Raw genomic sequence first — 22,914 nt, 5'->3', positions numbered from 1 at the left:
CCTGTCTTTTTCTTTAACGAGGGTCGGTTTAACTACTGACAAGACTGTACTAAACTGGGACATGTGGCAGAAAAAGCTCTCTCATCTGTCCTGAGCCTGATGATTAGATTAAGAGGAGGAGATACAGACTGATCTTAGTACCGAATGTCTTAGAGAGCTCTCCACTAACAAAGCTAATTATTCCTGGTACAATGGATGTCCATGAAACCTGTTTATCTCTATGTTGCCTGGAAACGTTGCCATCGCTCCCCTTCTTCAACACAATACAAACGCGAGTGGAGTGCTTGAATTTATCACCGTCAGACTGCCTTTGTCTAAAGAGCAAATTTGTTATCACCTGAATGGGAATTTGATGTTCCTGAGCCTGCGACAACATAAACAGATGTGTTTTCTCTCGTTTGAATCATCTGCAGGTTACACCTGTTGGTTTTGTTTAAACAGAGAGGCATTGACTTTAGTCACATCCACACTTGTTCGTTCACCACAAGGCATGGAGACAGTTATTTGGCTCAGTTACAGAAGCAAATGAATGTGTCACACTATGGATACTTCATTGGGAAGTACCCAGAGTAACTACGCTATTTTTGCAGACGAAAGGGGAAAGACTTTTCTACTAAGACATGATTTGGTTTCATTCTTGTCATGTCATGTTTTAAATGATAAAAACTGACATGGCTTTTGGTTTAGAAAAGATGCCTTGACCCCTTTTCCTTTAAATCTCTGTTTTTATAACCCCTGACTGGAATCTCCTCCTAACATTTCATCATGTTTTCCCAATGGAGAGGGAGAAATTAAACTCTAATGTACAATTCAATGAAAGTCATGTAAGAAAGAGAGATACAAGGGCGCTGTTCTGAGATGGCAAGACACACCCATAAAAGCAAACAACCAGCAAACATCCTCTTACTAACGTAATAAACCTCCTCCATAATTCATGCTTAATAATGGTGCCTCTCTGTGGAATGACAGTCCCAGCAGTAATCTGTCCACCACAGTGCATTAGAGTGCGGTGGGGCTTGTCACTGAGGGAGTAGTGGTGTAGCATCAACAGCAACTGGGAAGTGATATATCAGAAAGAGAAAGGGAAGGTGAAGCCAATAACAAAGAGTCGTTACGAGTAATGATAATAACATTTAAAAAAAAAAAAACAGATATAAATTATGGAACAAGATGCTTGGGTGAGCGCATGCGTGACCCAGAGACCAAACAGAGGAACAGGATTTTAATGCCTTTAGGTCAAGGTGTGGCAAATGTTTCACCTCAAGACAATGGTCCTTGTCCATTTTTTTTTTCTCAAAGTGCTGCTCTGATAACCCAAACTAAATAGAGTCAAGGGTGTTGCTTGTCATATGTACGTATGGTACCAATATTTTGGGAGGATAGAATTGTCCTTATGGATATTTGAGCAAACTTGTTTGTATAATCTTTTGAGTGAAGACATATTAGGTAATTATAATGTGCTGTCACAGAGAATACGTCTTAATGACGACCAGTTAAGGCATGCTAGCATTTGAATGGCTGAGAGGGAGGGTGCTATATAAAGTCTTACGTCACGTCCAAATATCGTACTTACTGCCAGACTGGAGGAGATGCAAACTGATCAGTGTGCTGACGATGGTAAGTTATCAGGACTATCAGTCCATACCTCAAGCATGAAGGAAAGTTTTGTCTTTCAGATATGACTTGACGTCCGTCTGCACATCTTCCATATTGGAACAATCAAAATATGCTAGTAAATGAATACAGTGTGTAATAAAAGATGCAAACTTCTCTACAAAATCAACTCCAGTGATCCAAGGTCCAGTGTGTAGGATTTAGGGGCATCTATTGGCAGAAATGGAATATACTATAACTGTGTTGTCATCAGCGTATAATCACCTGAGACTAAGTTACTTTGCAATGAGCCATTTATATCTACGTACAGAGCAGATTCTCTTCCACCAAGGTCGCTATGTTGTTGGTTGCAAGCTCCAAACTCACTGCAAGGTGCCACTTAATCTTACACACAAGTCCTTCAATTATTGAACCAATTTTGATGAAATTTCTTTTGTCATAAACATCAGTACTTGGACCAAGTGACTGAGGATGCATCTAATCAGCTCTATGTCAAAACATTAACCTTCTGAAAGGTCACAACTTCCTCTGGGACATGCAGGCTCCGATCAATGAAAGCAGCATCAACTCTGAATTATTTAGAAATTCAACTTGTGTGAGATTCTCCAAAGATGTATATATTGTTATAAAGCTGCATGGTTGCTTGTTATTGTATTAATAACTCAGTACATTCATTGATAATATAAACAAGACTATTTTTAGTTCCCCAGGCTCCAATTAAGAGAAGAACATCCAGTTCAGTTCAGCCATACACCCTGAGCCATACAGTACGTGACAGGTTCACCTCAGCAGGCTGGACACTTACCATTACACAAACAATGTCACAAATAGTGGTAATCTCAAATAGATTTTTAATCTTCATTGATTCACTGTAAATACTGACACACAATGTGGATGGAATTCCCTTCATAATTCTTTAGCAGTGTGTCTGTAGACTAGAGCTTACAGAATAGTTGTAACCTAGCAGCTGAGATGACTCCAAGGAAACCGTTTTACTCATGACGTATCTCACCTTTAATTGGTTTTGAATGACAATGGTTTATAGATAGGCCTATAAAATAAATAACTGAATGACTTTTAGACCTTGAGTTGTGTGTGTAAGAAAAGGAGAGTGGGCTTGCTTTGACGTCAGGGACAGGCCCTGTTTAGGGACACGCTGCACCACTGCCATCCAATTGCTTCCCTGCAAAACTGTGGTATGTTGTCTGTCAGGATCTGTGATCCACATTCCAGGGTTAAGGACTCCACACCCAACAGCATCACATCTGATGAAGGTCTAAAGGTTTGTGTAGTTTTATTCTGATTGTGTTTAACAATTTGAAATGCGCTTTTCAGCCATTAACAGTGTTGAGTGCATCTGAGTCTCACATTCCCATCACGAGGAGCTCAATTATTTTGAGTATTCACAACAAATTAGTCTGAGTATCATTGTGTGCTGCACCCTACCCATGAGGCAAGGGGCAGATACACCTGAGGCTCAGGTGAAGGATGACACCTGTCCCCTGCTATGCTCTGTGTCATCCATATCCCATCCTAAGCTTATTGTTTACACATGTTTGCTGTCTTCTATTGGCCAGCTGGCAGCCAATAGGTGGAGTTTCATCTCACACCACCAACTTGTAAGCGAAAGGGGATGTCCTCGAAAATTGACAGCGGAAGGTGGAGGGGGAGGAGGGGGGAGATGGAGAACAGATATTCCCCTGTCAGGTTACCAAACAGGGCACCAACAGTCCTGATGATAAGGTAACAACAACAGCCTGATAGGTCTCTGCCTGACAGCCTGAGGCCAAACAAGCTGAACCACAGCACCCCCAGCCGCGGGGGGCAGGAGGATGTAACTGATACTTGTATTGTAAAATATCAAACTGAGGATGATCTAGTGCATCAGTGAAAGTCATGAACGGCTCTGTTGGGTAGCCAGTATCAATTCCAAAACTAGCACTGCCGGCTGTTATTGAGGCACGTATCACAGGAAATCTCACTGATATCTCTTTCACTCTGAGCCAGCATGCTGAGCTCAGCTGCTCTGACCCTGACAGTATCTTTCCGCTTAAAGCAGAAAAACCTTAAGTGGTATTGACAAAACTAACCAGAGAGGTTACAGAGAACAGTTCATGGCTGTCTTTCCCATGACACCACATATTGGTCTATGATATATTTAAAGGGAAAGTTCAGTTTTGTTTAATAATTTTTGCTTTAAAAATATTGAAACAATTCCTAAAGCAATTATCAGGAAAAAAGTGACAATAATTTTCTGTAAATCAGCTTCCTTCATCTCATCTCTTCTGCCTGTGCTGGGTGCCACAGTACATTTAAAGATTAAAAACTATATCAGTGCCCATGTCTTGAGCTAACATGAATTATATTTTAAAGGGGTGCATGTTAAAATAATAATGTAGTCATATGTTTATGGTAAGGAAACAGTAGAGTAAATCCTTGCGTTTCAAGTGGGTCAGTGGGTAAATCAGTCGGAGCTGCGACAGTAAAGAAAAGAAAAGGTTTTTTTCATCTCGGCTCACTTTGAAGTGTTTCCATATGTTTACGTTGGACCTCAGCCACTTATAAGGGGATCCTATATAATCCAGATCACATGAGCCAGTGAGGGGAAAGTTAAACACATACTACATGTGGTTGGAGCTGAGGACAATAACTATGATGTTTACATTAAAGAAAATTGCTCTTCCTGTAACTTCAGATTAATTTGGGCTCTGAGGTCGACGTTTAAACCCCAAATATTTGTATATAGTAACCTCAGCTGGGAAATGCAGCAAAATGCTCACAAACTGGGAAGTGGGTCAAATGTCCCGTCTTTTATAAACATGTCAAATAAAGTGACCGAGCTGGTTTAATACAGCACATGTCTGTTTTAAATAATCCTTCAGAAAAGACCTCATGATTGTCTTACTGTAGCTCATATCCTGGGTGAACACAACATGTTTAAGGTGTGGTCATCTCATTTGCAGCTCAGATATGTTCATCATGTCTCATTAGATCAACAAGAGTCCAGATAAGGAGAACCAAACCTTTATGGACAAAAGGAGTGGGTTATTGGAAAAGCCTGATATTCATCTGGCCCTCAGACACACACATTCACACGCCTCTGTTAAGGCACTGTGTTATTCTTAGTCACTGCCTTCCTACACATGGCTGATAAGAAGCAGACAGAGGAAGATGGAGGGAGGCTGGGATCTGGAGCATAATACCACACAGCAAGGCCCGGGGAGGGGGGGGGGCAACTGGTAATACGTGGAGATCTTGTAGAGCAAGGTTTATGGCTTAAGAAATACGCCAAGCATGTGCTCAGTAAGTGCTTCTGCGACCCCGAGGTCAGAGGCTGCAGGTCACACACTCTCACGTAAAGGTAGAGAACAAGTGCACCTTTCATAAAATTGCTATAACAGCCTAATGACAGGAGTGGAGCCCATAAATGGCATGTAGGACGTTTTTGTAAGAAATATGTGTACATTGTGCAGCATGAGAAGAAACATAATATTTATTCTAGGCACGATGAGGAAGCTTATCAGAGAGAGGATAAGAAATAATTTCATTAATTTAATTAGTTTACCCCCCTTTTCAATTAATTTCAATTGTCTAATTTCACTATAGACCACATGGACAAACCCACTGAGGAAGTCTTTAGTAATGTGACAAGGATAGGATCCAGTCGAGCCAGAAGCTCCACTCTTCAGGGCTGACCCATGTGGTGGTTGATAAGATTTTTCTCCTGTGATCAGTGATCCATGTCTTTAGTGTATACTTTCAACTCAGACTGACCTGATACAACTTTGTTTTCTAAATTATCTAAAACTATTTCGTGCATTAATAGTGAATTGGATGGTACATCAAATATAATATTATTTTAAAGTTGAACAAAATCTCTTTTTTTTAGGTGTGTTTGAATGTTTCCTTCAGATACTGTAACAGTGATGCCATGAGTCAAGGCTGCCACGCTATTATTGTGTCTCAAGGATAGTTAAAACAGATAAGATTACTTTACAAGGTCTCTGACAGGGTTCAGAAATGTGCACAATATATATTCCAAGTCTAATTACCTGTTCTGTGTTATTAAAAGTAAGTTAGCAGTGAGATATAATCAGCTACAGTTTCAGATGACAAGTGAATTCCTGATCTGTCGAAGGTCTGGATAAAAGGATGACTCCTGTGTTGATGCACAATGTTTATCTTAAGGATAAAATACATTCAGTTATAATCATGTATTTCATGTCGCAGTCCTGTTATGTCCCCAGACAGCAATTTTGTTCATATTTCTGAAATCCTTGTCTATACAGCTGTACATCTATGACCCATGAAAGGTAATATTCAGCATGAAAAATCTGTTTGGAGTGGTTGTGTACACAAGCACTTACTTGTATGAGCTTATAATAACACACGCCAAAAAATGAAAATTCCAGTAATTAAAAAAGTTATTTCATTATCTTAATGTATCTGAAAAATAAACTTCTTTAGATGAAGAATTATGGCTTCTTCCTGTATTCTTCAATCAGCTGTCCAACATCATACCATCATAAACAGACATGAACTGAAAAAAAAATGTTCTTACTAATATTTCTACAGAGCTTTTTATAACATTTTTCTTGAGTATAAAAACACAAGGAAGAAACAACAAATCACAGGTCACACTCTCCACCCCAACACACCCACCAACATTCAGTCTGCAAAGCTTTCAAAGACACACATTATGAACAGGATCATCATTTTCAGTCCAACCTGGTGCAAACAGACTCTATTAAATCACGCAACAAAAACAGATCAAGCACACAACAGTGTACAACAATAGCTGTATGAAATATAAAGCTAGGGGATGTGCTATACAGATTTTTATTTTAAAAAAGCAGATTAAAAAAAAATATTGACAGATAATACACTTTTTCATAGCTTATTTTGTTCACAGAAATGTGTTTTTTAATTGTATTCACCAGGGTAGGAAAAATGTTTGTTGTTAGAGTATTTATGGATAAAAAAAAAATGTGGCCATAAGAATGATAAGTTTAATCAGACAAAATTTGTTCTCATCATTCCTGCCGTGGTCAAAGAAACCAAAATAAACATACTCCAATTTAAGCAAAAAACAGTAATAGAATATAACTATGTACTTTTACTCAAGTATAATTTTACAGTACTTGTACTTAATGAGTATTTCCACTTTATTCCACTTTACACTTCTACTCCACTACATTTTGAAAGCCATTATTTTTCTTACGCTCATTACAACTACATTTATTTGACAACATTTGATTCAGATCACTAATACAGAATATGAATAACCTAATAAAATGATGATAAATTGTCATGGGTTAAGCCACTTAGTAATAAAATTCAAGAATATATGAATATGAAATAGGCCATTCTGCATAATGAGTACTTTTACTTTAAGTACATGAAGTTTAAGTATATTTTGATGTTAACATAGGCCTACATGTGAGGACTTTTACTTGTAAAGAGTATCTTTACACTGTGGTAGTGTTACTTTTACTTAAGGGGAGACACAAGGTAAAACTTTTAACTATAGATACCTATATATCTATTCTGTAGTATCTATAGATACTATACTTACAGTATGACAACTATTTTCATATTACAAGTTTTCTGAAATGTTATGTTTTTAAATGCATATGGATGCACATTTCCATAACGAACAGATCTGAACATTGGATAAAGCCACGTTAAAAATTCTTGTTTCATTTCGTTACCATATTAGTGTCACAGGTTTTCTTGGAGGGAAATTTGGATTTCTCTTTTTATCACTCCATAAATCAGAAAACACTGTTAAACACTTGTCAAGTTTGATGTATGTCTGAGGTTGAGATTTTTGGCTCAGAATATATGAGAAAAAAAACGACCTTTAAATATATGTAATGTGAAAGTCCATATTTTGTTGCACAAATAATAATACACCAGAGCAAAATGGATATCACCTTCAAACTTCTCCAGTTGGTTACTTATATTATGGTAATTATTTTTTGTATTGGAAGATTTCTAAAAAATCTTATGTTTAAATATGTAAATGAGATTTTGTCTTTTTAAATATGCGCTTTTTGTTAATATTTCCAGAACAAAAATCTCAACTAAAAACATGTAAATACGTATTTTGGACGTTTTCGTCATAGCCTGACAGAACACATGTAATAGCCCTAAATCTAAAAATTGAACAGTGCATGAAATTCCTAAAAACCCCCGACACATCATCATGGTCATAATGAAGCCATCGCACACTTTTTGTCCCTGCTCTCATTTGTGTATCTGTGGCGCCCTCTAGTGGATAAATTGAGCAGCACACCCTCCACCTCCTCCTCCCCTCTCTGCTCAGGTGAGCTGGTGAATGTTTCACCTGCATGTGATGACGTCACGACACCTCCAGGAAAAAGAAAACGGAGGAGTCCACGATCGCCTTAAGCTGGTGAATGTGTCAACTTTGGATGGCGAAACGAAATTCAAAGCAGTGAAACACTCGAGTTGAACTTCAGTCTGAGTTTGTGTGTTCAGTCGGAGCTGCTGTTGGTACACACACGATGTCTGCCTCTGCGATATTTGTGCTGGACCTGAAGGGGAAGGTAAGATTAAGGCTGGAGCTGATTGCACACACTGATAGGTGCTTCATAGCGACATAAGTTATTGAAGGCCACATTTATTCCCTCAGTTGGCTGTTTAGTTGGCGGTTTTTAACTGTTGCTTTAACTGTTAAACATTAATGGCGTCGTTAAAAATTAATCAAGAGTTTGCGACACACTCATTCATTGGCCTTTTTTGCTTTACTTCCGGAATACAGGCTGCAGCCTTAAACTACAGTGAAAGGGACCAACTGTGTTTCAGTACCTGTAGCTCAGCCATGGCACTTGTATCACCGTCTCTTTGTTGTCACAGTGCATGGGACAAATAGGCTATGCTTTTCTCTGCAGACAGGAAATGTAACATGACACATGAGTTAGTGTGACTGAGACATAGGGGTGCACATGGTTTCAGGTGTTCTGTGTGTGTGTGTGTGTGTGTGTGTGTGTGTGTGTGTGTGTGTGTGTGTGTGTGTGTGTGTGTGTGTACACAAGACACACATGAGACATTTCATTTGATGTAGGTTATAACAGTACTATATGTTGTTGCAGCTTCAGCAGGTGTCAGGTTTCACCTGTTTTGCATCTTTCTGTTCTGTACAGTAGGTCATTGTTCATAAAGTAGAGAGCATCTGCAGACTTACATGTGTTAGTGACACAACTGGTCAGGGCCACCACTTAATTCTTTCACAGTCAACTGTACTAATCACAAATACATCAACATCTGAGAGTCTGTAGGACACATTTTTATTTAAATTTAAAGATATTAACAGCATCTTATTAAAACTGAGTTGTAGCACCTTTAAAAAAAAAAATCCCATCAGGTGTACCGAGGGCTGCAACTAGGGCTTGGTGACATGAAGAAAATAAAATATCACACTATTTTTGACCAAACACATTAACATTGACATTGCACTGATACTGTAGGACTGACTATTGGTGCTTTCACAAAATATTTACACAATTTTTGATTATTAATAATCAGTAATATGGATATAATGACTAAGTGGGTAAATGCAAATAATAGAACAGCTATAACAGTCTGGCAAGTTCAGGAAATAACATCACTTTACTGCAGCCTTTAACAAGAAAACCAACCAAGAAAGGACAACAATTATATCTATATATTGCCCATAGCTGCAACTAATGAGTATTTTCATTATTGGTTATCTTCTCAAGTTATTAATTAATAGTTTGGTCTATAAAATGTCAGAAAATGGTAAAGGCCAAGGTGATCTCACCGAGTTCCTTGTTTTGTCCCACTAACAGATAACAACCCAAATGGCCTATGTGTAATTTGTGATCACATTAGAGGAAAAAAAAGCAGCAAATCCTCACAATAGAGACACTAGTCATAGAAATTGTTACTGTTACTATCCATTCAATTTTTAAAAGTGAATCAAATTCTATTAACGACTTAATTAATCAGCTCTGGTAAAGAGTTGGCAGTGAAATCAATAATAGACTATTCCTTTTCCTGAGAATCACATCATCAGTGTACTCATGAGAATAGTAAATAAATAATAAGGAGTAGACATAGTGTTAGACTGAATATTGTTCCATCTTTGTTGGTGACAGCGTTCCTTTTAGATGTGTTTGACAGCAGGTCACATGTCAGACTATTGGATATTTTTTTGTGACAAAATATGAATTCAAAATTTACCATTTTTTCCAGTAAACTGAGCATTTGTCTGTGTTTTTTAAATTGCAGTCTCAAAGGTTTCAGTCGTGGTTCATGTGATGACACCTGTGCTTACTTGTGGTAACAGCAAATGCAGTTTAATACTCCAGGTCATAGAGTTCTGGGGGAGGCAATGTTGTTTTTAAAAAAAACAGACAAGTCAGCAATAATTGGCCTTTTCCCATCATTCTGTGATCTGCTCACGGCAGCAATATTTCAAACACATCTGTTGCCAAAAAAATGTCAAAAATGACCATTGTCTTTTTTGTATAGACACATATTTTAAGAACAATAACAGTGAGTGCAAGCTCACTGAAAAACATAGCATTTTCTGTGACTACCTCATAATAACTGGTGTTTCACCAGCTAAATGCTTCTAGATTGAACCTGCGGTAATACAGCATTTTTTCCACAAATGTCACCCTCGACACCTAGTATATAATACTGCACATTATGTCCATGTTGCATTGGAGCATTACTAATGAGTAAAGCTTGAAATCTACAAGTTGTCTTCTTCTCTGTAACTTAAACCCATGTTAGGTTCATCACACAGCTGTCTGATAACCATGTGTGTTATTCTCCCCGCTCAGGTGTTGATTTGTCGGAACTACAAAGGTGATGTGGACATGGCGGAGATCGACCACTTCCTTCCCTTACTCATGCAACATGAGGAAGAAGGGCTTATCTGCCCTGTGATGTCACACGGCAATGTCCACTTCATGTGGATCAAACACAGCAACCTGTACCGTATCCTTGTACTAAGATGTTGCTGGCATCTATCAGTTACTGAGAGTCATGAAGAAATAATATCAAACGTAGTTAGCTTTGATATGTGAGGCTTATGAGTCGTACTCCTTGACCTGATCTCTGCCCAGTGGTGGCTACTACCAACAAGAACTCCAATGCTTCACTTGTGTACTCATTTCTGTACAAACTAGTTGAGGTGAGTGACACATACAGTGGCAACTTATAATTTAATATGTTTGAGTAAATATTTGTTTGAAGATAAGCTTGTATTTGTCTGAAGAGCCAGTGGAAGATGGCAGTCAGAGGTAGAAATAATGAGGCCAATGTCTGGTGTGTTATTCAGGTGTTCACAGAGTACTTCAAAGAGCTGGAGGAGGAGAGCATTCAGGATAATTTTGTGGTTGTCTACGAGCTGCTGGATGAGCTGATGGACTTTGGGTTCCCTCAAACTACTGACAGCAAGATCCTACAGGAGTGAGACTTTAACAAGAAACATACCAACACACATGCAAATATATTATATATATGTTGTTGAAGTGTGTGGCGTTGAGTCACAGCTTCCTATTATCTCCTCTCTTGCAGATACATAACTCAGGAAGGTGCCAAGCTCGAGGTGGCAAAGTCCAAGGTGCCGACCACTGTCACCAATGCTGTCTCCTGGAGGTCAGAGGGTATCAAATACAAGAAGAACGAGGTCTTTATTGATGTCATCGAGTCCATTAACGTACTGGTAAGACAGGATGTAGGGCTATTTGTGCGTACATTTGTATTATGTGTTCTAGTGTTACTTTTAAACTTTAAAATCATGCTTTCTGTGACACTTTATCCAGCAGTGCATTTAGGGCTTTCCTTTGGGCTTACTGTTTAATTATATTGGCTCAGTAAATCAGACTAGTATGATTTATTCAGTTAAATAATGCATTCAGATTTATTCACCACTGTATATTGTTTGTTCAGGTGAATGCCAATGGCAGTGTGATGAGCAGTGACATTGTGGGCAGCATCAAGCTGAAAACTATGCTCTCTGGCATGCCTGAACTGCGGTTGGGCCTCAACGATCGAGTGCTCTTTGCTCTCACCGGACGTACGTATACTACACCCAATAAATGTTAATCTGTCTGTTACTCCATTCACCTAGCTGGATATGTAGCTCACATATCTGCTATGTTTAAATGAATACCTCTGATTGTGTTGTTTTGTGTTCAGGTGACAAGGGAAAAACAGTGGTGATGGAGGACGTGAAGTTCCACCAGTGTGTCCGTCTCTCACGCTTTGAGAGTGATCGAACAATCTCCTTCATTCCTCCAGATGGGGAGTCTGAACTCATGTCCTATCGCATTAATACCCACGTTAGTCCAACTTGTCACTTAACCCATGTGTCACATTTATGACTTTGCATTTGTTACATGCTTAAAGGGAAAATTTAATGTGGAGGTCCAATCAATGCTGATGGTAAATGTTGCTGATTGAAGCAATGAATTCCTCAGTGTGTGCTGTATTGACAGAGAAGGCTGAGTTTGAAGCTGCAAAATGTGTTCCCTCTGCACCCAGGGTCGTTATTTGATGTGACAATGATGTATTTGGAGGCAAGGAAAAACCACAGGTTGAATTTGCTGGGTAGCCTGGGGCCGGGCTCTAGATGCCGCTCAAAGACTGAACTTCTTTGTTCTCTTTGCTTGTATTGCAAACTAACTATGTTTCCAACAGCCAAAATGGCATGCCAAAATATGAAAGCAGAGGGTGTTATAGACGGGGATACATTTTACTGTGTTTTGGCTCACTTGAATATTCACAAGTCATATGTAACCGAAGAAACCGAAGTGCATTAGCAATGCAAAAGGATATGTCAGAAGCTTGTGCACAGTGCATCCTGGTACATTTCGGCGCTAATAGCAAGGCTCCACAAGCAGGAAAACAGCTTTCTCGAACAATATAACACACACTGAGGAATTTTTTGCTTCAGCTGACTTGTTTTACCATCAACACTGATTAAAAGTCCACATAAAAGGTGGTGATTTTTCTCTTTAGACCAAAGTCCTGTAAGCACAGGTATGTTTCAGTGGTCAGAGTACAAAAATTGCTGGTGCTGCTGGTGTCACATTCTATCTGTCAGAACCATAGACAGACTTTATTGATTCCCAGAGGGGACATTCAACACAAAAAACAGCCTGAAGATCTAGGAAATAGATAAGGGACTAATTAAAATGAAGTACATTAAAACAAGACATTCAAAAGCAATTATTATAATGCATTTTTCCAAATACACTTGCTAAAATAATAGCCTGGTGGTGCAGCTCTGAAACCCTTATTAAGCCTGATAGTAAGATGCATGTAAACACAAATGAAGTTAACATACTGAATAGTATGAAACTCAAGACAGCACATTCTTAATCTCTTACAGGTGAAGCCTCTGATATGGATTGAATCAGTCATCGAGAAATTCTCTCACAGTAGAGTGGAAATCATGGTTAAGGTACGGACCAACTGTATTTTTTTAACTACACAGGCAACAAGATTACAAGCCTTTTTTATACATACATATATACATACACATATATATATATATATATATATATATATATTGTGTCACTGGAGATGTGTGCTTTGGAGACTGTCAAGAAAACTGTTAAAGTATGAAGCACAAGATTAAGAGCAAAATATTTCTGATGTGGTTAATAGAAAAGCTAGTTGTCTCATACTGTCAACACAATGATACCATGAACTAGCTTTACGTTAACAGTTGTGTTGTATTTTTAGGCAAAGGGACAATTTAAAAAGCAGTCTGTGGCAAATAATGTGGAGGTGAGAGTCCCTGTCCCCAGTGATGCTGACTCACCCAAGTTCAAAACCAGCACGGGCCACGCCAAATATGTGCCTGAGAAGAACTTGGTGGTGTGGACCATCAAGTCTTTCCCTGTAAGAAATTCACGGTTGTTACATGCCTGTGTGTGTGTTTGTGTGTGTGTGTGTGTGTTTGTGTGTGTGTTGATCACATTGTAGTTGACATTCTGATCAAAGGCCTAATGTTTTGTATTCAACTCTCATCCATCCAGGGAGGTAAAGAGTTTCTAATGAGAGCTCATTTTGGTCTGCCCAGTGTGGAGAATGATGAGCTGGAGGGCAAGCCTCCCATTACCGTCAAATTTGAAATCCCATACTTCACAGTCTCAGGAATACAGGTTTGTGTTTATGCTGACGCTTTCCTTTAATGTCAAACAACCCAAGAATACAGCCTGTGGTAGTATGAGTCAGGTCCACGTTAGAGCATTTATTCTGGATCTGCAGCCTGTCAGAACACGGTGTGTCTTGTTTATCAATATGGACAATTATAAAGCTGGAACCGTTGCCTGAGGCAAAGGGCGTCTGCAGTTAACAGCGTGTGGATAGTCAAGTCAGGTCCTGTATGAGCTGATATGGTGTGTTCAGACTGGCACAGTAGATGTAATTTTATTTGCCCAGTCACAATAATGTTTCTTGCCTCAACACGTGCGTGTGTCTCTCTGTCTTGCTCACTCTTTTTTACCAGGTGCGATATATGAAGATCATTGAGAAGAGTGGTTACCAGGCTTTACCATGGGTCCGGTACATTACACAGAGTGGAGGTATATTCATATTTAGTGTTATGACATACTGTTTTTAGTTCACTATTTAAACAAGTGGTCAGACAGCTACACATGGATGTAGAAATTGAAACACATCTAACTAATACATTTTTTCTTTACATTTGTTCTCTTTGTAGACTACCAGCTGAGGACCAATGTGTAAAGCCTGAGGGATGATTGTACTTGCAGGACTTCCACTGGACAAGCAATGATCACTTTATCTGGACTGAAAGAATGTCTTTAAATTTCACCTGCTCTCTTTAATGTCATCTTATTTTATGAAATCTGTGTGCAACTTGATTTTAATGTCGCTATTGTGGGACCACTGCAAATTATTTAAATGCTTAATAATTAATTTGTTGTGCCTGTGTGTTTTTCTCATGAATTTGCAACACCATACAGGGGCAGACTGTGTCCTCATATTGTAGTCATGCATTGTGCAATCACAGTCACTAAATTCCGCCCAAAATTAAAAACTTACACCCGCCTTTTTTCCACACTTGCCTCTGGAGTAATACAACTAAAGGTCAGAAATGTGAATGAACTGCCTTTGAAGACATCAACGTATACGAATCGCCCGCTTTCTTCGCTGCGTGCTCTGATTGGTCGACCGCTGCTGTTGCCACAGTGATCGTGTAGTAACAGAGTTGTAACACCGCCCTTTTTACCATATATGGACGAGCAACACCCTCAGGGCGAGCAGCGATTGGTCACCGTGTGTTCTCTCCAATGTTTGTAAATTGTAGTCAGGAGACACCGCTGTGTAGATCTCAGCGCGCAAATGTATTTTCTAATGTTGATAAATTTTACTTGTTAGGATTTTATTTGAAAAATTACAGTTCCTTAGAAACAGCGGGAAAGCGACACATTGAGACGTTGTGGATCTTAAGGAACCGAACAAGGTATGTTTAAAGGCTCTATGGTCTGTTCCCTTATTAGTGTTGGCGGTTAGCCTGGATGCTAATTGTTTGTGAGATTAAGTTGACGTGACTCGTCTCTTCCTGGTATAACTAATGTTTTAACAGAGATTTGCTGTTTAAACGTACGCTTTGTAAAAACGACTTGAGTTAACGTTACGCTAGCACAGCCAGTTAACATGGCGTCAACAGGGAACTGAAGCTTACGTTAGCCGGATGCTGTTGTCGCTAGCTAGCGAAGTTATCCTCACTGAATCCTGGCTTCGCCTCTTTACCGTCTATTACACCTTTAATGCCACCATGAACATCCCAGGGCTGAGTTTCGGTGTAACTCTTGTTGTACATCTCCTCCCGGCCAGGCAGAAAGAGAGACTATAATGGTCCTTAGTCAGATGGATGCCGGTAAAGCTTTGACGGCGGCAGCAGCCAGAGGGAATACGAGCGAGGTGCAGAGGATCCTGGAGGAATGCAGGGTGCATCCTGATACTCTCAATGAGTTCGGCAGGACTGCGCTACAGGTGAGGACCAAAACCCCAGAAATGCTAATACGTGTTTCACATTTACGGAGGTGTTAACTGCACAAATGCATAACGTTACCGTAGAGTTAGTCCAAGTGGACCTTGGGGCAGAGAATCATCTGTCCTCTTGACATAACAACACATATGGCTGCTTTGAGTTTTCTCTCCGGTAGTTCCCTGATATGAATATGTTATAGCACTGTGTATTAAGACATAGTCTGAGTATATCGAAGAATATATGTTATGTAGGAAGTATTACCCAAATCCAAGTGTCTGATATTGCCTGGAGACCCCCCTTACGAAAATGCACTATGGTAGTATTGTATTTCATAAAAACGGTGTGGTGTCCTGTGTGTAGTAGTCTATAGTATTTTCACCAGCTATGTTATTACTGTAGTTTTATCTGTAGTGTGTTTCAAAAGATAGAAGAAGAAAAAAAATAGTAACAGTGATAATTTTCTGTGGTTATAGTTTTCTGTGGTATTTCAATAGTAATCTTAAATGGTAATAGTGCAGTGTTTATTGAAAGAGATGTAAGATAAACCTCAGCAAAATGTGGAATATTTGATGTGTTTTTGCTGGTATTACTATAGTAATTCTTAATGGTAATGCTGTAGTTGTTTTTTGTATGTAATATAAGTCATATTCTAGCAAGATGTGGAATATTTGATGTTTTGACTTGTTACAAATGAATAAAAAAAGAGGAAACACACTCAGTTGCCAATTTATAAGTACAGGTTAAACTAATTACAGTGTAATACAACAGGCTTGTTATAGATTTTACCTTCATGAAAGTTATGTTCAGTTTTTGTTTAAACTGTTTAAGAGAGGTGCTGACCTTTGAGGGTTTTATGCTGTACTTCGTGGTGCTGTCTAACTGTGTCATTACACTGAGAGGGCTTTCTAATACTTTGGCCACACTATTTATGTAAATAAAGATAGACCAAAAAGTAAGGATGAAAGAAACAATGGTTATGTTCTCAAAAGTTTAGTCTATAAAATATCAGAAATAGAGAAAAATATTCATAAATTTCCCAGACCTCAAGGTGACTTCTTCTAGTAGCTTGTTTTGTCCAACCAACAGTCCAAAATCCAAACATATTTAATTAACAATAGTGACAACTTTTGTATGAATGTGACAGTTGTCATTATATTCTCAATAAAACTATATATGATGACTGTATTTATTTGATTCTTCACCAGGTCACACTTAATTGGAAGCAACAAAACTGAAACATTTCATAGGGATTAGTGATCTGATCGGTGGATATCCACAACTGAGCTGTATTTGAGAGAATGTGGGGTCACAACTTGCCATTTACACACACGTTAAATTTACTGTGCACTCTGTCCCCCTCTCCTGTCATGTCTCCTACAGGTGATGATGATGGGGAACTCCAAGGTTGCTAGTTTGCTATTAGAAAAAGGAGCAGACCCCAACGTCCAGGACAAACATGGGATAGCGCCTGTCCACGATGCAGCCCGAACAGGATTCCTGGACACTCTGCAGGTTCTGGTGGAGTACGGTGCTTCGGTCAACATCCCAGACCACAGCGGCGCACTTCCTATCCACATTGCCATCCGGGAAGGCCACCGGGATGTTGTGGAGTTCTTAGCACCACGGTCCGACCTGAAGCACACCAACATCAGCGGTCAGACGGCTGTAGACGTGGCCCGAGCTTCATGTGTGCCTAATATGATTGACTTGCTTTTCGCTCACATTCATAGTTAGTCAAAAGTGTGGGTGCCCTCTGGGTAACCCCTAACCTAACTCTTTTTTGCTTCAAATCTGGTGACTTGAATTCATTGCTGTGTAAAAGATTATTTTTTTTGTTAACAGTGGCTCTACATTAATGTGTGACACAGGACATATTGTTCTGGCAGCTTATTTTCATTGGATGGGTGGCTATGTACAGTAGACACCTCTTTTGCACAGTGCAATTTAGGCACCTTATATATCTGTTTTCCCTATTAATTGGGAGTGCACATTTGTAGATAGTTTCCCCAGTGTTTTGTAATTATTGCATTATTTCCATTGTGTAACAGTTGATATGTGTTTTTAAAAAACTTTTACAAGACATGACATGGTGCACCCTGATTGCTTTTCATAGTTTTGTTTCTCTTGAGTAGATGAACTTAGAACTTACTCTTATTTATTTTTTGGAATAGGACTGAATATTCCCGTGACTTTGTAAATAGTAACATTTATTGTAACTGGTTGAAATGTTATTTATAAAAAAATACTTTAAAATCAAAAGTGAGATTATTCACTTTACTATTTGAAGAAGAAAACACAAAATAAAGTGTTTTGAAGTCTTGATGTCTTGGTGATCATTTTAAACCGTGTACTGATTTAGCTGCCATGAAGTTTAAGCCCATTTTCAAAATTCATATGTTATTCCTACAGGCTGAGACAGTCCAAAAGTAAAAGTAAACATGAACAACTCTTTCAGATCCAAAAACAAAAGTGCTAAAACTCAAATCTGTGATGTCAAAGTCTGGAGCTGCTCCATAGACAGTGAGTTGGGTAGATGATCTAGATGGCACTGAGAACACCTAGGGCAATGATCTGAGCATATGGGTACATTTTCTGTTTCAAAACTGAGAACACTACAATACGCTCAGGCACATTAGGGAATACAAAAGAAAACAAACATTCTTTGTGTCCATAAAATCAGTCTTCTATTCACTGTCTATAGAGCAGCTCCAGACTTTATATCCTAAATCTCACAAATTTGAGACCTGCTTCTATGGTTTCTGGCTTGAGAGAAAGTAGCTCATGTTCACTAATACTGATTGAACTTTCATAGGTCATAGAAATAACATTGGAGTTCCTAATTTAGGTGATGTTCTCCTTCAACAAAAAAATCAGGTAAACTGACCTCTGGGCTGTAGCTTCCATCAAGGACACTGGAGTCTATTTGGGACTTAATGACCTCAGCTTACATATGTTTTTTGTGTTGTTTTTAATTTTAGACTTTCTGGTTGAGAAATATAGTGAGAAACAAACAATATTGAAACATAAATTAAATCAATCTTTGATATTTTGGCCTCTCATAAACCACATTAACAACATTTTCCTTGTATATGGCCTTACGAGACAAAACAATGCATGTCTGTTGACTACATTCATCCTCAAGTGTTCAGCACTTTCCCAAGGTGATTCATCAAGGGCATTTATAATAACTGCATACTGGAATGCACTGCACAGTGAAAACCCTCTCAAAGGTCATACAGATAGCTGGATTGAAACTCAAAATGAAAGAGGGCCCTGTTGTGTCGAGGCTTGTAGGTAACGGTGGCACAGTTTGCTGATGTTTGTGAGGGCTGCAGTAGTACAATGGGTATTTTGTTTGCTTTTGTGCCACGGGCCAACTTCACCAGCCGAGAAAGGAGATACAGTTCAGCTACTGTGCTGCAGGACTGCTGCGTGGAGCCTCATGATGTCACAAAGAGACCACGTATGTAACCGTGGCGTTTACATGTGGTGTGCATCATGTGCATTGCTCACGGTATCGACACATGAAACAATTAAATGACTTAAACGCTGACCACTTTGCTCAGTTGTTTGGAAGAAAAATTGGTGGCGGAAAGTAAAGTCACTCAAGTACTGTGCTTTCGTACAATTAGTCTGTTTGCAATTTGTGCAAGTTAATACTTTAACTTTAATTTCACAGGAAAATATTGTACTTTTTACTCATCTACATTTATTGGCCAACTATAGTTCACTGCTTAAGAGTTTACACACAGCTTATAAGCTATAAACTATCAGCTTATAAGGTATGATTTGTGGTTATACATAAAAGTATCCTGGAAAAAAATAAAGTGGTTCAAATCATTACAGCCAGATACAGCATTAAAATGCTATTCATACACAGAAAACATAATGCTCACAGGACCAATTTTTATTGAGTACTTTCAAACTTTATGTACATTTTTCTGATCCAACTTCCATACTTCTACTCAGGTAAGATTCTGATTGCAGTTCTTTCACTTGTAGTGGAGTATTTACTTGAATAAAAGCTTCAAATGTTTTAACCCATGCAGTCTGCAGCTTCAAGTTATTTTTACTGCCTGTTTCAGATTTACATAGTCCCACCTATGGAAACCTGCTGGAGCTGAACAGTACAACCACATTATTTGACTTATAGGCACTGAAATACTCCACTGGTGCAGCTCGAGATTTAAATGCCCCCTCAGGAGTACTTCAGCAGTAGTTATTTATTTTACCCCCTCTTTTCTCCCAGCTTATCTTTCTTCTCCATCTTTAGTGCTACCACTCCGTTATCTTGTGTCATAAAGACACGCAAATACAAATACTGATTAAATGTATACATACAAAACCATTGTAAATATGTCAGCCTGAGACAAACCTGCCTCCAGCCACTAGGTAGAGCTCCCTCACTTCACTGAACACAAATATGGGTGTGTTGTTGGAAGTGCAAATACTCCCTATTGTGATTCATTTCTTCTGCAGTTTGGGAGGGTTACAGTAACAATGACAAAAAGCAGCAAGAGGTGGTAGGAGTAAACAAGAAAAACCAGTATCAACCTATTCCCTCACCCTAATGCACATAGAGATGTATGGAGATACATGATGATGACCTCCCTGAGGGAGAGTTAGGTATGAGTCAAGTTCCTTTCACACAGACAGTGACGAAGTAACTGTTAATCACACCCATGTGACTGAGTGCATGTAAGATGAGACAGTTTACACTTCTTTCTTATTTTGATTTTAGACCCCTCTTACAAAAGAGTACCCATTAAACTCCCTTATAGAGCTACTATTATAATATTCTATTAACTACTTAAGTTACTTTTCAAGCAAAAATGCCAAACATTTGCAGCTTTTTTTTTGTATTGCAATTTCGTAAAATGCCTCTCATAGGATGTTGAATTCTATGTCAGACTAACATTTGAAATCATCATCGTAGTCTCTAGAAAACTGTAACAGGCATTCATTATTTTTATTGTGATGTTTTTTGTAGACCAAATAGTTGTAATCTTACAAAATCTAATAGGTCATGAAAATGATTAATTAGTTACATCATCTTCTCTCTCTCTATCATGACGGTAGAGGTAATGATAAGGTCAAGAGTTCGGTCTCGTCAGCCCTCCCAGTCTGTTCGTCTCTTTTTGTTCCTCCCTGAATGTTTTTCTTTGCTGCAGCCTCTCTTCACAGACAGAAGGAATAATTACAGTGACCAATAATACTTTTAATGTTTGCATGGGTGTGTGATGTTCTCCTTCATGGCTGTTTATAATAACCATATCAGCCGAGATAATCACTCAGTGGTAAAATAACCACTTTACTGTCATGCTGAAAACTTGTGGTAACTGTAAACCAGGGATACTCAACTTGCTTTGCCTGGGGGCCACTTCTACAAAATGACAGGACACCAAGGGCCCGTTAATAAATAATAATAATGTTTATCAGTACATGAATGGGTTGTTATCAACCTTTCAATATTTGTAGTCCTCACTCAACTCTTACAAGAGGCTTATCAGTCGCAGCAGCCTCACACTGGTCAGGTGTACACAGGGGTGTTTCTAGAATTTAAGAGCATTTGAGGCTGTTGGGAGTTCCCAGGGATCCTCCCCTGGCACTGTTTTTGATAAACAAGCTCTATTTTGATTCCTTTGGATGCACTCTTGCACCTTATTTACATTAAAACTTAGAAAATGGTCAGCGGGTCATGAGCCGTAAGTTGAGTATCACTGCTGCAAACTGTCTACACAATTCATGCTTCAATTTATTCTGTCAAGCTGCAAGGAATCACAGCCTGCAGGACGTGCATCCTGACATTTTAGACTTTACAGAAACTCTAAAGGCAGGAAGAAGCTTCCCAGTCTGATTTTCCTACTCAAATGTAAATACTGTGTTAGTAGCCTACAACTCTGCCTGAAGGCCCACTCCACATGCACGCCTCTGGCTGCATTTCAGTCTCTAGTCAGCACACTAAGTCTAACAGAAAACACAAAGCAACCCTCCTGGAGACATAACGTGTTGTTAGTTATTTCCAGCCAACCCTTAGTCACAGTGATGCAATCTCATCTGTTTGGGTTATTGCTGGTGACACACTTGACTGCCACCTTGAGAGAGGTGAAGAAATAGGTAAATGATTCAAAAAGCACTGTGACGTTTGCTATTCAACGTTCAGATTCTTTGTCTTTTTTGACAACTTTCAGTGTTATACTGTGATCAAATCTATCTAAATTGTAAAATATAAAGAAAAAGTTATTTCTTAAAACATTGGGAGGTGTGTGGCAGTGTTGGAAGGTCAGTGTGTGCTCCTGTATTATTGAGGTATGTCCATAAACTCACTGACAGGATCCCATTTTATAACCAAGCAAGCCGGGACATGACTGTGCAGCAGGCAGAGAAGTAGCCGCCCTGACTGAGGCATGACAGTACACAGAGGGAACACAGGAGGAAGGACAGAAAGAATGCAGAAAAGAGTGCACTTGTTTGTTTGAGAGAGACTAAACAGTTCCATTTGAAGGCATTTCAACACCGACTGTATGCTTCATCCTAAAACTAAAGATGAGCAACTACAATGACCTCCAGTTTAGCAACTTTTGAGTCATTTTATTTCCTTGCTTCGGTGTGTTCAAAAGGCACTTTAATTAATCTGCACCAGAGTATGATATGCACACTGAGCAACATGACAAACGTGTTTTTAGGTAATTTTACATCTTTCTATTCAGGTGCTTTACAGGAAATCATTCCCAATATTTTACTGTTAATAGCTGAATTGTGCTGAAGAGGTAGTAAAAAACTAAAACAGAGAGGAGTAGTATATATATATTAGTATATTTGTATGTACAGTGTCACCCATCACCAGAGGCACCTAATATCCAGTATCATCCCAAGGGCTTTTTAAAGACAGTACATTTATCTTCTTTCTTTTGTAAATTAATTACTGCATCATCTCATGCATGCTGAATATCATGCTTACTTAAGTTCTGATTCAGAATCCCATGTACGATTTCAGTCTTTTCTCTATTTAACTGTAAACAGAGAGATGAATACCTTTTATTCTCCAACTGAAAGGCTTTGTCTCCCTCCGCTTGTTCAGTGTCTGAAAGAGAGCAACATGAGCCACTGCTCTGTGGGAAACACTACTTCATGCATTATAAACCTGTCTAACAGGATACAGCACAGATAAAAATCCCTTGACGTGTGCTTTGAAGAATCCACTAAATATTCAGTAAACAGTAAAAACGCTGGTCCGGAATGATCTGAAGGTCAAGCCTTGCTTGCTGTAT

General features: G+C 38.9%; 2 protein-coding genes across 3 annotated transcripts; both read left to right on the top strand.

Moving 5' to 3' along the window:
• Window positions 1–7,980: 7,980 nt before the first annotated feature.
• Window positions 7,981–14,565, top strand: ap1m2 (adaptor related protein complex 1 subunit mu 2). Its single transcript, XM_049572262.1, has 12 exons — window positions 7,981–8,186; window positions 10,452–10,608; window positions 10,737–10,804; window positions 10,952–11,082; window positions 11,191–11,338; window positions 11,566–11,692; window positions 11,815–11,957; window positions 13,010–13,081; window positions 13,366–13,524; window positions 13,662–13,787; window positions 14,135–14,210; window positions 14,348–14,565. The coding sequence occupies exons 1-12, from the start codon at window positions 8,145–8,147 to the stop codon at window positions 14,371–14,373; spliced, it is 1,275 nt and encodes a 424-aa protein (XP_049428219.1). The 5' UTR covers window positions 7,981–8,144; the 3' UTR covers window positions 14,374–14,565.
• Window positions 14,566–14,691: 126 nt separating this feature from the next.
• cdkn2d (cyclin-dependent kinase inhibitor 2D (p19, inhibits CDK4)) lies at window positions 14,692–17,932 on the top strand. Of its 2 annotated transcripts, none has more exons than XM_049572264.1 (3): window positions 14,692–15,112; window positions 15,491–15,645; window positions 17,024–17,932. In XM_049572264.1, exons 2-3 carry the CDS (start codon window positions 15,505–15,507, stop codon window positions 17,375–17,377), a joined length of 495 nt encoding a protein of 164 aa, XP_049428221.1. In that variant the 5' UTR covers window positions 14,692–15,112; window positions 15,491–15,504; the 3' UTR covers window positions 17,378–17,932. The 2 variants fall into 2 exon arrangements, with proteins under 2 accessions (XP_049428221.1, XP_049428220.1); XM_049572263.1 differs by having other exon boundaries at window positions 15,487–15,645.
• The last annotated feature ends 4,982 nt before the right edge of the window (window positions 17,933–22,914 follow it).

Source organism: Epinephelus fuscoguttatus, linkage group LG3 (assembly GCF_011397635.1).
Source record: "Epinephelus fuscoguttatus linkage group LG3, E.fuscoguttatus.final_Chr_v1".
NCBI lineage: Eukaryota > Metazoa > Chordata > Actinopteri > Perciformes > Serranidae > Epinephelus > Epinephelus fuscoguttatus.
The sequence above is the reverse complement of the archived record's forward strand: the minus strand, read 5'-3'. Positions and strand labels throughout refer to the sequence as shown.